We start from the raw sequence: 20488 nt of genomic DNA, 5'->3' as shown, positions 1-20488 counted from the left end.
CCAAATCAAATTCATTCCACTCAAGAATTACAAGTCCTCTACCTATCCAATGCTATGTACCTTCAGGGTCCAGCAGATGTTGGTTTGAACACCAGATTTGTGACTGACCACTAGTATGTTCTTGAACATGCCCCTTCCAATTCCAAGTTTCCTCGTCTGCAAAATGTGGGGGCTGGACTACCTAGGGGGCCTCAAAGGCCCCTTCTAGTTCTAAGATTGTAAGCCTACCTGGACTTCCAAAGCATCTACTGATCCCTCCTTTCCTCAAAACTTCCTCCCATTCATTCCTTCATTTAGCCATCCCAACAAAATCACTTACAGAGCATTGCCTCAGTGATTTACCTCTGCCATCCATCCAGACAAAATTTTGATCTCTCATTTTCATAATTTTTCCTCCTAAGTTTCAGACTAGGGTGCCCATTGAGACCAGGAGTTTCTGGAGAGCTGGGTTTGGGGCTTGCTTCTTGAATTTTCCTCTCCAGAAACTAGGTATCCAGATGGGCCAACTACCTAATCTTGGTCTCCCCTCAATGAAGACAAATATCCAACTGTTAACACTCTTTAGCAAATGAGATTAGGCCACACAAGCCCCTGGAGAGGATCAGAGGGTTTACTGTTGGTAAGGCCTCAGAGATCCTCTAGGTCAAAACCTCATCACAGTTAACAGTGGTTATAAGGCTGGACCTTAGGAAACTGAGAGGCACTTTAGAACATGGATTGGGCTGGGAAGGGGCTTAGAAAAGGGGGTGTCAGAGCTGGAGGGGTCTTAGAACCAAGAAATGCTAACTCCAAAAATGGCAACTTGTCATTGTACTAGGCTAGGACATGTAGAATCCCAAGGAAGGCTATTCATTTTTCACTCCCTTGGGCCATTAGGCATCTGTCTATCTACAAAGTTGCCACAGTCAGGGCAGCACTGAAGTTTTACATGCCACCATCTTTAGTCAAAGGTAGGGGAGGGGGAACCAAACCAAAGCAAACAACTTTCTAGAAACTAGGTCTCTGTGTTCCCATAGTCAACTATCCCTAAGATGTCCATCTTTACATTAGTAAATTGGGAACATTACTGGGAAATCAGGGTATGAGTGGTATTTTTTTTTTTAATAAAAGGAATCGTGTTTTAAATGTGTAAGGAGAACTGGCTACAGAAAGGTGTCTTGGGATAAATTCCCAACATAGATCTGCAATTGCTAATTTCCTGTTCCCAGTCTAGTCTTTGGAGGAGAAAATATGAAAACTTTGGCATGAACACGAATGACCAACAGCTAATTTATCCCTGGTGCTAACATCCAATTTCTCCAATTTTGAGTTTTCTCAGGGTCAAGGAGTGGGCGTGGATGGAGAAGTGGCAAAAGAGTGATAGCAACAGTTCTCACTTCCATATCACCAGGAGATCTGTAGGGAACTATTCCCACAACAGACCTACATTGGGGTGGCAAAGACAGCTGCCATTCTAAGAGCTTAGGTGACTTGTTACCATCACAGTACTATTAAGCCAGTCAATAGGCCCGATTTTGTCAGGTTAAAAGCTAGGGATACAAAGAAAGATAAAAGGTCTAGTGAGGGGAGATAACATGCAAATGGATACTGTATTTACAAACAAATCAGATACTGGAGAAAGAGGAAATAAGTCAGAAAAGGAACTAAAATTATGATGGGGTGCAAAAGACTTCTGGTAGAAAGAAAGTGAGATGTAGCCAGGACTTGGAAGAAGCCAGGAGGTAGAGATGAGGAGAGAAGGGTGACAGCCAGAGGAAAAGTCCAGAATTTAGGTGGTTAGCCTAATGCAAGGAAGAGCTGGAGGTCAGTGGCAGTGAAATGAAGAGCACATGTAAGGATGCTTTAAAGTAGAAGCAGGTTGGAAAGGTAGAAGGTGACTGTGTAAAGAGATTCTGTGGTGAATAAGCAACACTGAAGATGGAGAGGAAGGAAGCATAAGAAATGAAAATATGTGTTGAAGGAGAATAGTATTGGAATTGAAGTTAAAGGAATTAGGTTCAAGTCCTGCCTTTTCCACTAATTTCTTATTTGATCTTGGGTGAGTTAATTAACCTCTGTGAGTGTGAGTTACTCATTTGTAAATGTAAGATGAAGTTACCCTTGAAATGTTCTCTCAGTGCTCTCTAGACAACAAAGATCTAGCTGTATCACTAAGAGCTATTTCCTCAGTACACAGGTGGTCAGAAGGTTATGAGCATACAATTCTCAAAAGAATTACAAACTCTTAACAACCATATAAAAGAATAAGATCATTAATAATAAAAGAAATGCAAATCAAAATCTTATTCTTAGCAAAGTAGCAAAGATGACAAAAGATAGGGGTAATCAATATTAAAGGAATCATGGAAAGTTAAACTAATATCTTGTTGGTTGACAAGTGAATGTGTATAATCATTCTGCAAAGCAATTTAGCTAAAATGGCCATATCCTTTGACCCAGAGACTAGGCTTATACCTGGCAATGGCCCAAGCTGGCCACTGACGGTATGCACCAAAATATTAATAGCAGCATTTTTAGTGGTAGCAAAGAACTAAGAACAAAGTAGATAACCACTGATTTGGAATGGATAAACAAACCACAGTTCATCAAAGAGACTAAATATTGTTGTGCTTTAAGAATATTACTGTGCCACATGGACACAAAGAATTTTAGTGCCTTCCTTCTGTTAATTATTTTGTATTTATCCTCTATAGAGTTTCGTTTGTATATATATGTCTGCATGCTATCTCCACCATTAGATTATAAACTCCTTGAGGGTAGGGATTATCTTTTGCCTTTTTTTTTTTAATCCTTAGCACTTACTACAGTGCCTGGCACTGTTTTTGGTTGAGTTGTTTTTCAATTGTGTCTGCCCCTTTGTGACACTCTGTGGAGTTTTCTTGGCAAAGATACTGGAGTGATTGTCATTTCCTTCATTGCTCATTTGACAGATAAGGAAACTGAGGCAAATAGGCTTAAGTGACTTACCCAAGGTCACATAGCTACGAAGAGTCTGAGGCCAGATTTGAACTCAGGAAGAACAGTCGGCCTGACTCCATGCTCTGTGTACTATGGTGCCATCTAGCTTCCATGGAACACAGAAGGCATTTAAATGATTATTGACTATTTTTCCTGTATAGAGCTTGTTTGTAACTATGTGTTTTCATGTTGTCTTCCCCATCAGACTGTGAGCTCCTTGAAGGCAAGAGTGATCTTTTGCCTCTTTTTATCTCTACTACTTAGTGCAGTGCGTGGCATATAGAAGATGTTTATTATGGGGGCAGCTAGGTAGCTCAGTGGAGAGCCAGGCCTAGAGATAGATGGGAGATCCTAGATTCAAATCTGGCCTCAGATACTTCCCAGCTGTGTGACCCTGGGCAAGTCACTTGACCTCCATTGACTAGCCCTTACCACTCTTCTGCCTTGGAACCAATACACTGTAGTGATTCCAAGATAGAAGGTAAGGATTTTTTTTTAAAGATATGCTTAAAGAGAAGAATGGAAAGATTAACCCAAACTGATGCAAAGTATAGCATAAAGCAGCAGAACAACAGAAATGAGAATTGTGACAGTGTCAATGGAAAGAAAAACCATGAAATAATTGAAAATGAATACTGCCAAATGACCAAGAAGAAATTTGACCCTGAGGAAGACATAAGAATCCAATGGAATATAGCAGCATCAGATTTTTTTTTCTATATGTTCAGTTTTGCTGAATTTTTTTATTCTCCTTCCTCTGTTTTCTTCCTCTAAACAAAATTTCTTTGCTACAGAGGATAGCTCTAGGGGAGGGAAGGGAAGGAAGAATACTAGGGAGCATTAGGCTATGTAGAAACAAAAGGTTACTTTATAGAATACATGTTGTGGGGAATAGGCCTGTTGGACTGAAACTGTTTCTCTGTTGGTCCAGGGGAAATCACTCTGTATCTAAGGTACAATTCTTGGGGTCTGTGACTAGGCCGCTTGAGACTGTATTATATCCAGTGAATAAGAATGGAATTGGGAATCTTTATGCCATCTTTTCTAAGGAGAACAAGATGCTTCAGTCTGCTTGACTTGGTCCATTTATTCTTAGAAAGGAATGGGCTATTTCTGCCTTACACCTAAAGATCAGGGAACTGAGGCAAAGGGAAATTTAAAAACATAACCCTGACTTACAGGGCATTTATAGAATTCTGGAGTTAGAAGAGGTTGTGGATTCCTTCCAGTGCAATTCCTCCATTTTTTAGGTGAGGGAAACTGAGTCCCAGAGAGGAAGTACTCTTTTAATAGCAAAGCCAGGAGGAGATGTGCATCTGAAGGCTCTTTATATAGTAGCCTCAGGAGGCCTTGAAGGCAGTTGTCTGAGATCATAGATTTGGAGTTGGTTAGGATCAGTCCACACACATTTATTAAGCACCTGATATTACATTTGGAGGCCCTGGGGATGCAAAGTCAAAGTGAGAAAGGCCTGCCCTCAGGGAGTCTGCCTTCTCCTGACATCCCAGAAGCCACTGATTTTATAGCAAGAGGCAGACACATGCCTTGGCTAACTTCTTGGCAATTGAGCACCCAGGACTGCAAACTCTTAACAGATCACAGGATTTAGGCCTGAAGGGATTTAAGCCACCAGCTAGTCTAATTCTCTCTTAGGTAGATGAGGAAGGGGAGGCTCTCATGAAGGTTAAGAGGTTTTTGTGACATCCCACAGTAGGTAAACTGACTCCAAATTGGAGATCTATGTTTATGGCTCAGCTACCAAACCCTGGGGCCAAATCTAGCCCAATTCTCATTTTACAGATGAAGACTCTGAGGCTACAGATGAGGATAGGGAAAGGACTTGCCCAAGGTCACCCAGGTGGCATCTGAACCCAGGTCCTCTGTCTCTAGGTACAGTCTCTGTGTCTCCTGGCTGACATACTCCCAGAAGGGGCTTAGCCTTCTCCAAGGTGGGAGGGGAAGGGAAGGAGGGTGCCCAACAGCCCTAGCATCCCCCTTCCTCCCTCCCTTTCCTTTTGGCTCACTTGCCTCTGCGAGAAGCACACCCTGCTTCCAGGGAACAGCTGCTGAAATCCCACTTCCCAGACATCAAAAGCCTCAGTGGGTTTTCACCAAACAAACATAATGCAGAACCCGGAGAAAGGTGTAAAATAAACAAACAGTGCGAGCTGTACATTCTCTTTGAGTACTACAGCTGCCTTGGAAGATAAACAACCAGAGAATGTCAGCAAACGTCAATACACAAGAAATTAACTTGACAAAAAGCTCGCCTGGCCCCTCCCTCGTGCCCCCTCCCTCCCTCTCCCCCCCACAAACCATTCTGCAATTCTGGAGTTCCCATCTAATGATTTTATTTTTCAATTAATTCCTTGACAGAATGCCAGGATGTCGCTTCTCCCCCCACATCCCCAACACTGTCGCTGTCTGCATGCGGAGGAAGGAGCTGGGGGGGGGGGGGCGGGGGGCTGGAGGAGAGGTGGGAAAAGAGGGGGCTCTGTGGGGAGAAGGGCAAGGGAGAGATTTCTGTGTCATTTCTGAGGCCCAGGAAAGAAGGCAAGTGGGAGCAGGAGGGGGGCAAGTCAGGGGAGCCAGGGGGTAGAAGGTTGTGGGGGCCCTGCTACCCCCCAACCTGCCAGTTACAGGACCTGACATGAAAACAGGCCCTTTATGGAACATGTGGGGCACAGGGATAAGCAGGGGCGAGGTAGGGGGAGCGCTGACCTTGAGTTCAAAGGACCCTAGATGTAGAGCTGGCAGAGCTGCAGAGGCCTCTTGGCCAGGATTCTTGTTTTACAGAGAATGGAGCTGAGGCTCAACAGGGAAGAGACTGTGTCATGTGTCTGCTCACTCTCTCAACTCTCTCTCCCCTTTCTCCTTGCTTCTCCCTCTCTGCCTCTCCCTCTTCTCTCTCTGTCTTTCTCTTTCTTTCTCCCCCCTCCTGTCTGTCTCTCTCCTCTCTCTATGTCTCTTCCCTCCTGTCTGTCTCTATCTTTATGTCTCTGCCTCTCTCCTCTGTCTCTTTGTCTCCCCCTTCCTTTATCTCTTTCTCCCTCTCCTATGTCTGTCTGTTTCTCTCTCTGTCTCTCTCCCCCCATCCAGCTATACTCTCTATTCTCTCTGTCACCCCCTCCCTAAACCTGGATCTGAACCCAGGTCATCTAACTTCCAGGCCAGTGGTCTTTTCCCTCCGCCACAGAGACCTTTCCAGGAAGTTTTAAGAACTGGGGCCCAGCTGGGAGAGGACAAAGAGTTCTCTCTTCCAGGGATCTGGAGCCAGGGAAGACGCTAGCTGCATTTTCCTGGATACCTTCCTCCTGGGGCTTCTCTTTCCTCATCTTTGAAAATGTTCAGAGACCTCTGTGATCTGTGCTTATGATCATCCTGGGTCTTTAGACAGAGGACCCAGAAGGAGGGACTGCCTATGCTTGTCTTTGTGGCCAGATGCCACCTTAGTAGGGAAGTTCTAACTGCTTTCACCCTTGACCTTTTGGGCCAGGGCCGCTTGTCCAGCCTAGTGACTGTCCTGCCTAGCCCGCTACTCCAGGTGGGCCACAGACATGCTTGTTTCATTTCCAGCTCCTGGCTATCATCTTGGCAGTCTCTCCAAGTGGTGGGCCAGCTGAGCTTCCAACTTCCCCACAGGTTCTGTAAGCAGGATGAAATCAACTCTGCCACTGTTCCTCGATGGGTCATGTCAATCTTTTCCCCTAATGGTCATTCATCCTGTTCCCTTCCCTAATGACCACTTGTTACCCTTGCCCTCAACGAATGACAATACTAATTAGTATTAGCATTAGAAAGCTCCTGCCTTGTGTTAAATCATTTGGTCTTCAAAACAATCCAAGAGGGGGGAGCAGGTGCTATTTTTATCTCCATTTAATAAACAGGGAAACTGAGGCTTCGAAGCTTTGAGAGGCTAAGTGACCTGAGGCAGGATTCAACGAGAGTCTATCAGACTTTAAATCCTGTGTTTTAAAATGTGCCTCTTGTGCTCAGCACAGAGAAAGCGTTGCTTAAAACTGAACAAAACAAAAACAATTGTTGCATGTTTAATCATTAGAGTCTGAGTTCTAGAACATATTATGGGTTACTGAATCTTTTCCTCAGAGCCACCCCTTGTTGAAGTAAGTATTCCCTCCATTTTTCCTCACTGAGGCCCAATAAGGTTTAGTGACTTTCCCAGAGATAAAGAGCTAGTATGTGAGGTAGGATTTGAACTCAGGCCTTCCAGACTTCAGTGCTCCTACTCTATTGACTATATTTCCTCTCTGCCTACCTCTACTGCTCTGGCAGGTCAAGTAAATGGAGTCTCGGGACTGGAGTTTTGAGATGAGGATGCCCTAGTCCTGAAATTTACTTTTTCTCTCTCATCCCACAGATAAGGACAGAGAGAGACATGATATTGGCTCACATATTTGATGCCAGTGGAAAGATCCCACTGGCTCTGAAGCAAGGGGGTCTGTGTTAAAGTTCTACTTCTGACCCTTCCTACCTATGTAACTTTGTACAAAATGGAGCCTCTCTGCTTTGGTTTCGTGTGAAATGAAGGGGTTGGCCTTCAAGATCAAAGAGCTTATAAGTGGTTCCATTTCCATTCTCCTTCCAGTTTTTCAGTCTGCTTTATACTCACTGTCAAAACACTCCTGTCATATCAGCAATACTATTAGTCATTTTACAGATGAAGAAACTGAGGCCCAGGGAGTCTTTTTCCCCAAATGTCACATAGATAGGAGGTATCGGAAGTAGCATTTGAACCCAGGCACTTGACTCCAGGGAAGAGGAAATACAAATGTCAACTCTGGTTAGGGAACTAAGAGGAAAGTGTCATGATGGGAGATAGGGATGGGGGTACCTTGGTGGGAAAATGACCTGGATGAATGAATGCAAAAATAAATTTATGGAAAGCAGAGGCCAAAAGTCATGCATAAGGAAAGTTTGGCTGTTGGGGGAAAAGAAGCAAAACCCAAGAACTGGAGATTTGGGGCATTTCTTGGGAAAGACAAACCCCCAAACAACTGGAGATAGTAAGGTACCCCCAATGTCCCTCACACTTTCTAAAAATCTGCAAAACTTGGTTTGACTTGGTGTGTGTGTGTGTGTGTGTGTGTGTGTGTGTGTGTGTGTGTGTGTGTGTGAGAGAGAGAGAGAGAGAGAGAGAGAGAGAGAGAGAGAGAGAGAGAGAGAGAGAGAGAGAGAGAGAGAGAGAGACTATGAGTCTATCTGTGTGGTGGGTCCCCATTTGGTGCTGGAGGGGACACAATGTTTTGTTAGCCTGCCTTGGGCAGAGAGGACACAGTTCTCCCTTCACCATGCTCTCCCACCCCACAGGGAAGTTTCGCTCTTCCTCTACCCTTCCTCCTAACTCCCTGTCCCCAGGTCCCTGAGGCTTCCTCCAATCCCAACTTACTCCCTTCCCTCCTAGGTCCATCTGAAATTTCTCCGTCTGCCACTTTAATTCTTTGATCGATGGGGAAGAGTAGGAAAAATGGCCCCGCGCAGCTGGCTTCCCACGTTACCCCTAGCAGGGGATTGCTGGCCCTGCCGGTGATGGCTGAGTGAAATGTTTGTGGAGCGCAGAGAACACAAGTCAATAGTAATTTAGCGGGATTGGGAGCAAGTACCTTCCCTGCACGGACAGAAACTCCCGGGAGAGCGGGAGAGTGTGCAGGATATTACTGAATCACTTGGAAATATTTCCAAACACTACTCAATGAGGCAGAGGGGAAGGGGGATGGGAGATGGGCCGGGCACAGAGGATGGAGATGGAGAGAGAGGCTGCCAGCATGAGCCCCAAGCACCTCTTGTAAGCTCAGTCACCTCCGACCATGGCTTCATCCTGCCCCATTGCCACCTGTCTGCACCCAAACGAGCCTGGCTTCTTGAGCTTCCTTTCCCACTTCTGCCTCTGCCAACTGTGCTGGCGAGGAGACTGGGTGTGGGTGTGCAGGCGTTATGGCGACTGGCCCAATCCATCTCCCTCTGTTGGCACTGCCCACTGAGTCTGGGGGAGAAACACTTCTGAGCAGGAGAAGACATGTATTTCAGCACCTCCAAAGTCCCTGTGGACCAGGAATAGGCAAGGTGGGCATGCCCTCCATCTGTGCCTGAGCAGTGGGTGAGACTCTCGCCCACGTCAACTAGAGGGGTGCCAGCTGAGGCTGAGGGGGAGCCCCCCACAACTTCTCCTAACGTCCTGAGGACACTGGTGGGGCTTGTGGAGCATCTGCTGGATAGTTTTCCCTCTCACAGGGTGACCCATCCATCTTTTTGGACTAGCCATTGCTCTGATGACATCCTCTGTGCCCATTTTCTTTACTATGCTCACATCTACCATACTCCTCAACTCTGCCCTCTGTGATCCTCCTATTATTCTTTCTTTTAAAAAAAAATCCTTATCTTCCATCTTACAACCAATACTAAGTTTCAGCTCTGAGGTGGGAGAATAGGAAGGGCTAGTCAATTGGAATTAAGGGACTTGCCCAGGGTCACACAGCTTGGAGTGTCTGAGGCCAGATTTGAAGCCAGGACCTCCTGTCTCCTGGCCTGGCTCTCTATCCACTGAGCCACCTCTCTGTCCCCTATTTTTCGATGGCTATTGTGTTCTAGGACTCAAGGCCAGAGGGCAACACCAGAGATAGGAGGGAAAGCTCAAGGAAACATTTCCAGTTGGCACAGATTCCTTCCTGGTCCTCTTCATCTAACAGCCACCTCACCCTAGGCTAATCCTGGAGTTCTGGAAGCTCGAAAGAGAAGCCAATGAGCAGGGGTAGTGAAGAGGGTCTTAAGATTCTAGGCAGCTAGAAAGAGTTCAGGCAAAAAGATATTTAAATAACAAATTCTGAGGCTGACATGCTTGAACTTGCCCAGCTAAGGATGGTATTCTCAGCTCATGATCAAGACCAAGAAAAGATCTGTTAGAAGGAGGAAGTGATGGAAAGAGTGGGATACCCAGGTGTTGGGTGCCCTGAGAATTGCAGATTTAGAGCTTGAAGGAGCCTAAGAAATGGAGTCCATGGATTCTTAACCTGGGTGCTTGTTTTTAAAAAGTTTTGGTAACTTATTTGAATAGTTTCCTTTGTAATCTATATATTTTGTTTTAGGCATTAATTCTGAGAAGGGGTTTATGGGTTTCTCCAGACTGACTGTTTCAGTAGGTCAAGGCACACAAAAGGGAAGGGAGCCAGAACTTAGTCTAACTCCCTCATTTTACAGAGGAGGAAACTGAGGCCCAGAGGGGCTACATGAGACATAAGGTCATTCAGGTGGCAACTGCAAATTCCCTTCAAACCTACGGTTTCTGATTATCTGTTGACCTGCTATTGCTCCTTGGTCAGTAAATACACATTTATTTTATTTTTTAAAAGCCTTACCTTCCATCTTGTATCAATTCTATGGCAGAGAAAAGAATGGCAAGGGCAGAGCAACTGGGGTTTAAGCGACTTGTTCAGGATAACACAGTTAGAAATAAATTAGAATAAATAAACATTTATTAAGCACCTACTACATGCTAGGAACTGGGCTAAGTATTGGGGAAACAGAAAAAGGCAAAAGACAGGCCCTGCTCTCAAGGATCCCAGAAGATGCAAACAATGATGCCCAAACATGAAGCAGGCAGAATAAGCAGGACGTGACCCACAGAGGGAAGGTACCAACACTAAAGGGCATTGGGAAGGGCTTCTTACAGAACGTGGCATTTTAGCTGGAATTTGAAAGAAGGCAGAGGCTGAGATGAGGGAGAACATTTCAGGCGTGGGGGACCAGCCAGTGAAGAGGCCCAGGCAGGAGATGGAAGGGGAAAAAACCCCTTATCCTTCTGCCTTAGAATCAATGCTGTGTATTGGTTCCAAGGTGGTAAGAGCTAGGCAATGGGGGTTAAGTGTCTTGCCCAGGACCACACAGCTTGAAAGTGCCTGAGGCTAGATTTGAACTCAGGATCTCCTGTCTCCAGGCCTGGCTCTTTAATCTACTATATACTAAGATGGAAGGTAAGGCTTTTTTAAAAATAAAATAAAATAAATGTTCATTTCCTGGCTGAGGAGCCACTAGGGCGCAGGGGATGGAGGGGGTGATGGGGCCTAAGGAAGAAGGCAGCTGCAAAAGTGTGTGAGTGGAGGTCAGGTTACCAAGGGCTCTGAGTGCCAGAGGAGTTTCTATTCGGTCTTGGACGTGATCAGGAGCCACTGCAGGTTATGGGGAGGTTGAGTGGGGACGACCTGGTGAAATCTGTGCTTCCATAGGCTGAATCCCAAGGGTTTCCCTCTGTGTGTCTGAAGCCCCTTTCATAGGCCCCAGAACAGGGTCATGCCTGCTGAACTGGGGAGGAAGTGTGATGGAGTGGACATGGTGCTGGCTTAGTCAGGAAGATCTGGGTTCAAATCCTGCCTTGGATACCTATTAGCTTCATAAGCCTAGCCAAGTAATTTACTCAAGCCCTCTCAGCCCCAGTTTCCTAATCTGAAAAAATGACTGAGGAGGCCTTCAAAGCTTCTAAGGACCTTTCCTGTGCTCAGTCTGAATCTATGATTCCAGGAACTGAGCCACCTTCACAATTCCTGGCCCTGAGTGGGCTCTGGGTGAGAATCCAACCCCCCTATGTACCTGACCCCCCTGGTAGTCACTGGGTACACGAGTCTCGTGTCAGCCCTCGGCCCAGGAGAGAAAAGGCAAGAAACAGCCGCCCAGACTCCAGGGAGGGAATTAGGAGCTGGGCAGCTTTGCTCATGCCCCAAGGAGAACTATGGCCCTGGCCTCCCTGGCTGGGGACGCTGGATTCCTTCTGTCCCCTCCATCTTCCGGTTACACTTATGAGATCAGGGAGCTTCTGGTCACCGTGACCTGACTTTGGGGTAATGTGCTTGGAAATAAGGGGCCAGGGCTATGTCTGTCTGTCTGTCTGTGCCCTTCGTCTCTGTCTGTCTTTCCTGTCTCTGTTTCTCTCTGTCCCTCTGTCTGTCTCTATTTCTCTATCTGTCTCTGTTTCTCTGTCTGTTTCTCTCTGCCTCTGTCCGTCTGTCTGCCTGGGCTTGCCCGCCTGCCCACAGGCATGGCGGAGTCACTTCTTCCTCATAGCTGGGGCACCGAGACTGATCTGAGAAGTATTACTCTGCTTGGAGAAGGAGGGAAAGGTCTTACTTTTCACCAGCATGGACTATTATTAGCGAACATTCCATTTTTCACTTAATTTCCTTTCTTGAATGTGTGATATGTGTCTTCTTTCACAACATGACAAATAGGGAAGTAGGGAGAGCATGATAGCACGTATATAAGTTATATTGCCTGACACTTTGGAAAGGGAGAGAATTTTGATGGCAAGATGCCAGAAAATGAATGTTAAAAATTGTTTCTGTATTAAATCAGGGAAATATTACAATAAAAATATTAACAGCTAACATTTCTATAGCATTTATTATGTTCTAGGCACTGTGCTAAGCACTCCTCAAATACATCTCGTTTGCTTCTCACAACAACCCTGGGAAGTAGGTGCTATTATTATCATCCCTATTTTACAGATGAGGAAAGAGAGGCAAACAGGTTAAGCAACTTTCCCAGGGTCACAGTTAGGGTCTGAGGCAGGATTTGAACTTGGGTCTTCTTGACTCCAAGCTCAGTATTCTATTCCCTGAACCAAGTAGCCAGAAGAGGAACCAGAGAGGTTGTCTAGTACAACTACCCCTTATTAGGGAGCTGAGGCCCAGAGGAAGAAGAAATAGAGAAGCATGGGACTTCTTCAGGCAGCAGAGACAGAATTTGAACCCAGGTCCACCAACTCTGAGTCCAGTGTTCTTCTAGGACACCCCACGATTCCGTACCTCTCTGGGAAAGGCAGCCCCTCAGGGCCCCTGGATACCCCATGATGACAATACAGCCCCATGCCTGTCTTAGGATCTAAAAGCAGCTTGTGGACAGAGAAAACAGTTCAGCTCTGAGTGAAGGGCAGCACACAGGCCCGAGAAAGCTCTGGGAACCCCCTGAGCCTCGATCTGCAGGTAAAGGCTTAGCTCGGCCCCAGTCGCAGAATCAGCGAAACACATGGATAAAGGCCCACCCTGGGCAGAATGGGAAGGAGGTGAAGGCTTGGCTTGTCCACTCTGCACACAGCAGACACAGGAGGAGTAGTGGGCAAACAGAAGTGAATCTGGCCCAGGAAGACCTGACGAGGGGCTGCCCCGCCTCCTCTGGGCGAAGCTATGGGCATCAGAGTGACCTTGAGGGAGTCACTTATCTCAGGGGCCTCGGGCTCCCCACCAGGCCTAACCTGTGACCCTCAGACCCGGGCCCAAGACCCAATGCTGGGCCTTCCTCCCAGGGACTCCAGCCCTGTCCCTCTTGCTCTGGGGCTCTGTCGAGAGCTCAGGGGCAGCCCCTGCAGCCAGAATAGGAGGCCGAGCCTCGCTATCAGTGATGTCCCTCCCCATCCAGGGCAAAGGGAACGTGGAGCGCGGCCTGCGGTTAGTGACAGGCTGAGCCGAGGCCCTGAGAGCCCACAGGCTGGGGAGGAGAGAAAGAGAAGTGAAGGGCGGCAGCGAAGGAGAAGGCAGAGAAGCACATGGGAGGGGCCCTTCCTCCGAGGACAGGCCGCGCACACGCACGCCTCAGAAAGAACAAAGCACAGATGCAGGGACACACGAACCCAGAATCCTTCCTTATGACTGCGTGCGTGTCTGAAAGAGACGGAAAAATTTGTGGTGGGACTCCTTTGGGGAATCTCCCCCCTTGTGGCCTTTGCCCTGAGAGCCCAGATGTCAGCAACGGCGGCTCCTCTCGAGGGGATCACAGGACATACACAGCCTCTCTCTGATAATTCACATCCGGCCTCTTTAAGGCCAAGAATTTCACGTGTCCTTTTTCCGGTCTCTAGTCGCGGCACCACGAACTCGTCCAGGAAGGCTACTCTGCTCTGCCTTTTTCTAGGGACCTCTCAGGCTAAGGCTGGAGATGGAGGACTCTAAGTCAGGAAGATGTGGGTTCAAATCCCCCATCAGACACTAACTAGCTCCCTCCCTTCCCCTCTCTCCCCTTCCATCTAGAATAAATGCTGTGTATTGGTTCCAAAGCAGAAGAGGGATGAGGTCTGAGCAATGGGGGGTGAAGTGACTTGCCCAGGGTCACACAGTTGGGAAGTGTCTGAGACTACATTTGAATCCAGGATCTCTCATCTCTAGGCCTTGCTCTCCATCCACAGCATCTGGCTGCCCCCACAATCTCTTCTGAAGCGAAGAACAGCCTTGCAATAGCATCAAGGAGGTGGTGGGTCCCTGGGTCAGGAAGGTTCGGGCTTGAGCCCTGCTTGTGTCCTACACTGGCCATGCAGCTCTGGGAAGGTCCTTCACTCTCCCGACTGGGCACTCCTGAACCAACAAAGTCCAAGGTCGGGTCCAGCCTTCCCCTTTGCCCCCTGGCCGGGCCATGTACACACATCAGGTAAACAATGAATATCTGCTGCCTGAAGCAGATTTCCTCGCTTGGCAGGGCCTGGGTCTGGCTCCAGGGGATTCAGTCATCCAGGGCCAGACTGCAGAGGCTCCAGGCATGAGGTCACAGCGGCCTGGCCCGAGATTCAGCCCTGGATCCTTAGACTCCGTGTCTGACAGATCATCCACCAGAAGACGCTGCCCTGGCTGCCCTCCCCAGCCAGTTCTGGGACTGCTCGGGACGGGGGTGAAGCTCCAGAGGACAGCGGGTGCCCCCCCCCAAGTCTCGGGCTTGCCAGCCCGGCCAGGGATGTGGATCACAATGTTCTCTGCTAATGCCGTGCCTGAAGACCACTGAGGAGCTACAGAAGAATGGAGATCGGGGTCACTGGAACATTCCCTCCCCGGACAAGGTTTCGCCTCTCTGAGGCGGCGCAGCACAGCCCCGCGGCTCCCGGAGGTCCTCCGATCCTTGTACCAGGAATGTCTGCATGCCATTGTTCGGTTGTACCCAACTCTTTGCGACCCCATTTGGGGCTTTCTTTGGCAGAGCTACAGGAGCTGTTTGCCGTTTCCTGTTCCGGGTCACTTTACAAAGGAGGAAACGTAGGCAGGCAGGATGAAGTGACTTGCGCAGGGTCACATGGTGAGTATAAATGTCCGAGGCTGGATTTGGACTCAGTCTTCCTGACTCTAAGCCTGGTCCTCTACCCACTGCACCACCAAGCTCTCCACAGTGAATAGTGAAGTTCACAATCTTCAAAGATTCATAAAGGTGGGGAAGAACCTGCATCTTATGGAGGAGGAAGCAAAGACCAAGGGACAAGCAGTGACCAGCCCAAGGACTAGGAAGCAAAGTCAAGACTTGAACCCAGGCTCTCTTCAATCATATTGTTGCTTCTTTTCAAGAACCGGCAGGGCCTCTGGAAGCTGCTGATTCAAATGACTCAGGAGGAGGCTGAGAGAAGCTGGACTGCCTGTCTGGGGTCCATGGCGGTGGGATTTGTAGAGAGGACTTCCCAACTCCAAGATCAGGGTCTATCAGTCAAGTAACGGTCTGAGTGAAGGCCAGGGGAGAGCAGAGGCTTCTGGGCGATGTCAGACGAGAGGAAAGGTTGCTGCACGGTTCCTGGTGGCCAGGCCTTTGTGTCTGAGCTCCTCGAAGGCTGCAGATGGCCCAGTCTCACAGAAATGCTCACCTGGGAGATTTTCCTGTGGGTTTAGGCAACAATCCCATTTCTGTGTTCAATTTATCGAAGGGTCCGGCTCTCCAGACCTGCCAGAACTGCTTAGATGGGCTTTTCATGGCTGGTGTTGAGGTCCACCAAGGGGGAAGCGGGAAGCGGCCATCGATCTGGAGCCCACACCTCTGCTCCGGGGACCGTCCCTTACACAAATATTTGCCAACGACTGCATGTGAGCCTGTCAATGGCTGTCAATAAAAGGAAAGGAAGGCCCTCGTCCTGAGCTCCAGCATGGGGAGGGAGACCACCGAGCCCGCTATTCCATCTGAGCCGTTGCTTTTGCCTTGCATCTCTGAGGGGTCGGCTCTCTTCTGCCCAGCCCTGCCCAGCCAGAATGACGCCGCTGTGCTGGCACAACCCTGCCGAGGTGGAGGGTTCAGGGAGCAGCGCTCCCACTTTAAAGAGGAGGACACTGAAGCTCAGAGCCCAAGTTAGGAAGCTGGTACGTGCTTGGGCTGGCATTCTAATACGAGGCTCCGGACATCAAGTCCTTGCGATCTGTCCACTATCAGGCACCCGACCACTCACAAGATGTACAATTTCAGCATAGTGGGACCACCTGCACTCCCCCCTGCCCCGTCCCTTTCTGGCCGCAAGTCTCAGGGACACAGTGTGAGGCACAGAGCAGACAAAATGTAAGCTTCCTGGGGGAACACACTATTTCACTTTTGACACTGTCATCATCAGCTAAGCTAATGTTTACAGAGCACTCACTATACGTTAGGCCCTGGGGGAGATACTGTTATTACCCTCATTGAACAGATGAGAAAACGGAGGCAGTCAGAAGTTAAGTGACTTGCCCAGGGTCTTGCAGCTAGTAAATGTCTGAAGATGAATCTGAACTCAGGTCTTCCTGACTCCAGCCTGCTACTCTATCCTCCTCAGGCCCTCTTATGTTTCTAAGGCACTTTGGAGCCTGCCTTAACAGCCATTGTACCATCTGGTTCTTGCTGGAGTCCTGGAAGGGAGACTGGTCAGTACTGGGATTCCTGTTTCATAGAGAAATGACTGACTTCTCTATGGCCAGGGAGGTAGCAAGGGGCAGATAGACCTAGAAAATCTCCTCCTCTGGGGTTGGCACCACGGCCAGTGCCCACCATCACACAGGCCACTGGGACCCTGAGGCAGCCCTCTACACCTCTTGGGCTACTCTCCACCTTGGAGGACCTTCCTCTTCTGACCCAGGTCAGTGTAGCTTTGTCCTTGATCAGGAGCAAAAGATGGGCATCCCTCGGCCAGAAAAATCACCGGCACAAGAAGGCCACAATGGCTTACCGTGGAAATGTTGAGCTGTCTTCCGTCTCAGGGCCTGGACCGTCTCTTCTGTGTCTGCCCATTCGAGGACCAGCCTTCTGCCGTACAAATGGGTGCTGTGGCACAAGGCATTGAAAGCCCTCTGTAACAGGGGAGAGGAGAAAACTATTAGGTCAAAGCCATCATCTCCCCATTTATTCTCTTTCCTTCCTACTCTGCTTCAACCTTCATTCAATGCCTCAGAAAGCTCCGCAAAGTGCCCGCCATGAGTTCCTGCTCTCATGACATTGGATCTCCACGGAGGGTTTGGGGAATGGTTGGGCATATCTATTTAATTAGCTGCTTATGTTCCTACAGAGAGAACTGCAAGTGACTGATTGACCAGTCAATATATCCACAGTCCAAGCCTGTAATTGGTGCCTGCTCGAAAGCAATCACCTTATTTTCTATGTTAAAATCCCAGCCACGGAAGGTGACCCCATTAGCTCAGCTCTTCTGCTGGGGAAGGGCTGCTAGGCTGCATTGGGCAACTGAACACTGCGCAGGCTGCAGGAGAGAGCATGACCTGTGCTTAAATGTTCCCCTGCAACATGGACAACTGCCATTTTTAGGAAGTCTTTTCCTTCTGAGGGGCTCAGAGTATCTCTTATCCCAGAAAGTCCAAGGCAGACTGAGTGAATGGGGGCTGCTACCTCCCACTTTTCACATGGGAAATTGAGGCACGGATGGCAAAGAGGATTGTCCCCTGACTTCTAGGGCTGAGTTCTTTTAACAAACAAATCTTGCCTCTTGGAATCATGGGACTAGATGAGGAAAGGGACATCTGTTCTAACACTATCATTTTGCAGAAGGAGAAACTGAGGACTAAGAAATGTCAAGTGGGTCAGGGTGAAAAAGCAAGCATCAGAGGCAGTATTGCAAAGGAATTCTTGGGCTCCAAAGCCTATATACTCTCTCTCTACCATTCTTGTCAGTAACCAGACCCTGATGCCTGATATTTGTCAGGCACTCAGCATGGGGAACACAGAGATAAAACTAAAGAGATAGGCACTTAAATCCTGTTGGAGGTATGAAACATGCAGGGAATTATGAATAATCCTGAGGAAGAGAGAGGCAAGTTTCTGAATACTATCAGGAGTTTTTGTCATAATGAAGTTGTTCAAAATACAGAATATTAATAACACAATCACTACCATGTAGGATGTCCCTAAGATGTTGTTGTTTTGATGTTCATGAGGGTTCCTTGTGCCCTTCGAAAAGCTTGGCAATCATGGCCCTACCTAGGTGATCCTAAAAAGCAATGGCCATGAAAGATTTAGGAAGAGGGCTCACAGGGCTCAATGTAAAGGGAGGAGCTTCACTATAAGAAACTGAGATGGAAAGGGGCCTGAGGATTTGAATAAGAATAGATAGAAGATAAGCAGGAAGGAAGAGAGGAGGGCTAGATTAAGGGATGAGCAAAGGTGAGCAGGTGTGGCATACTCACTCATTAACCCACTACCTGGTCCAAGGAGCCACTGGTTAGTGGGGAAACTGAGGGATGGAGGAGAAAAAAGAGATTTATCCTAGGTGACAAAGCGAATAAGAGGCAAAACGAGGCTGTAAGATCACAGATAAAGAACTTCAGGGGTCACCTAGTCTGACTAATTTTAAGGTTGAGAAAAGGGAGACTAATAGAGGGAAATAACTTGCTAAAGGTCCTATAACTGGTAAACAGCTGCAGGGATATGAATAGAGGATTCCTTATTCCACATCTAGAGTTCTTCCCATTAAAATAGATTGCCTAGAGCAGAGGCTCTTGGGGACACTGCAGTATGGCCAGGCAACCAAAGGTTAGTCTGAGTGATGTGGCTGTGGTAGCTGGCATTTCTGTTGTGTTTGAAGGTTTACTATGCAGCCCTGAATAAAGTGAATAATACAACTGTTATCATCCCATTTTATAAATAAGAAAACTGAGGTTAAGGCAGGTAAAATATTTAGAAAAACATTAGTGGAGGTAGTACCATCAAAGTATAACATAGCCCACCAGGACAGAAAGAAGAAATTGATGAAGAGTCCAGGAAACAGATTACAAATCAGGAACAAAGTCAAGATACATCAGTGATGTGGGAACTTTAAGTTGACAGACTGGAGGCTTTCTTTCCTTCAAAAGTAGAGAAGGTAATAATTTCTGGATGCTTTAATGATAATTTCATCCTTTAAGAATGGGTAGGGGTTGTTAAAGTATTACAACAAATGTTTGTTTCTTGGTTTTTAGAACTGTGAATAGTGAAAAGAGGAGGATCCAAGAAGCGATGTGGCCAGCACTTTGGGTTGGTCATCTCTGATGACAGAGGGAAGAGCTGATCAGTTTTTATTTGCTAGGCCATTTGTGCTAAGGAGAAGGACTGTTGGGTTGGAAAGAACAGATTAAAAATGGCTATTAAGGATCTGATAACCCACATCTCAGAAAGGAGAGAGCAAGAGGCTCTGTAGGCACTTTAGATGTATTCATTGCCCAGATGAATTGTATCCTCCAACATTGGGTGGGGAGGAGAGGAAAACAACTAGCAAATGTAACTACTGAACTACTTTTGGTGATATTTTTAAAATCAGAGAACAGGAGAAAGCACTGCAGGGCTGGTAAATGAGGGCAAATATTGTCCCAATTTTCTAAAAAGGGAAGAGAATGGAATCTGCATATTAGAAGCCAAGTGAACTCAAGTTTAATTTCTGGTACAATTATAGAACTTATTATTAAAGCGATGGTTGGCATCTAAGTGCCAGGATCTGTGCTAATTCCTTTACACATGATTATCTCATTTGATCCTCATGATAACTTTGTTGAGCAGGTGCTTTTATAATTGCCATTTTACAGTTGAGGAAACTGAGGTAAATGGAGGTGAAAGGACCTATCCAGGACCTCACAACTAGTAAATGGGCCAGATTTGAACTGATTTCTTCCTGACTAGAACTAGGGCCCTATCCATTGGATCAGCCAGGGGAAGCATAATAAAGGCATGCCAATTGACTGATGAAATGACTTGTTCTGAGTCACACAGCTGATCAGTACTAGATGTGGGATTTGAGCCCAGGTCTCCTCCTTTCTGATTCAGCATTCAGAGTTCTTTCCATTACCTTACACTGTTTCTTGGTGGATGCTCAGGGGACAAGAAGGAGAAGCTAGGCAGGCCCGTTCCTTTTAAAAAGTAGTCAAATAACTGGGTTAAAGCAACACTTTACCCCTTGTGTTTCTAGAAGGGATAGGTACGGCAAACTTTTTTCTTTCTTTTTTTAATTTTAAAAACTCTTCTGGCTGCCAGCAGAGGCCCCACTTTTTTCCCAGGCGGACATAAAAATGCATCTGGACTTGAAACCAAAATGGCCCATTCAGAGTTTTAAAACCCACTCGCTCTCAGCTGTCACAGCAGGCGAATGGCTTGATGGAGGGAGCTTGAGTTTCAAGATGGGGAAGAAAAACCGATCAGTAGCCCAGAGTTGCTAGCTCCCTATACTCTGGGGATGGGGGGGGGGTCCCCTGAGGAAATTCAATCCCCAGTATGGGACAGGAGGTGGGAAAGCTAAGAGGCACCACCTCCAAGTTACCTAAGTCCTTTCTTGTGGAGCAGGTATGAGGGGATC

The 20488-nt window shown here is 47.4% G+C and overlaps 1 protein-coding gene across 4 annotated transcripts in view; it reads right to left on the bottom strand.

Annotated features, from left to right (window-relative positions):
* RBM19 (RNA binding motif protein 19) overlaps window positions 1–20488 on the bottom strand; it is a 177309-nt gene that overhangs the window by 37542 nt on the left and 119279 nt on the right. For all 4 annotated transcript variants that reach the window (XM_007489996.3, XM_007489999.3, XM_007489997.3 and 1 more), the window contains exon 23: window positions 16889–17009. In XM_007489996.3, the coding sequence (XP_007490058.1) occupies window positions 16889–17009 (121 nt within the window). The remainder of the gene's footprint in view (window positions 1–16888; window positions 17010–20488) is intronic.

The sequence above is a fragment of the Monodelphis domestica genome, chromosome 3 (genome assembly GCF_027887165.1).
Source record: "Monodelphis domestica isolate mMonDom1 chromosome 3, mMonDom1.pri, whole genome shotgun sequence".
Taxonomy (NCBI): domain Eukaryota; kingdom Metazoa; phylum Chordata; class Mammalia; order Didelphimorphia; family Didelphidae; genus Monodelphis; species Monodelphis domestica.
The sequence above is the reverse complement of the archived record's forward strand: the minus strand, read 5'-3'. Positions and strand labels throughout refer to the sequence as shown.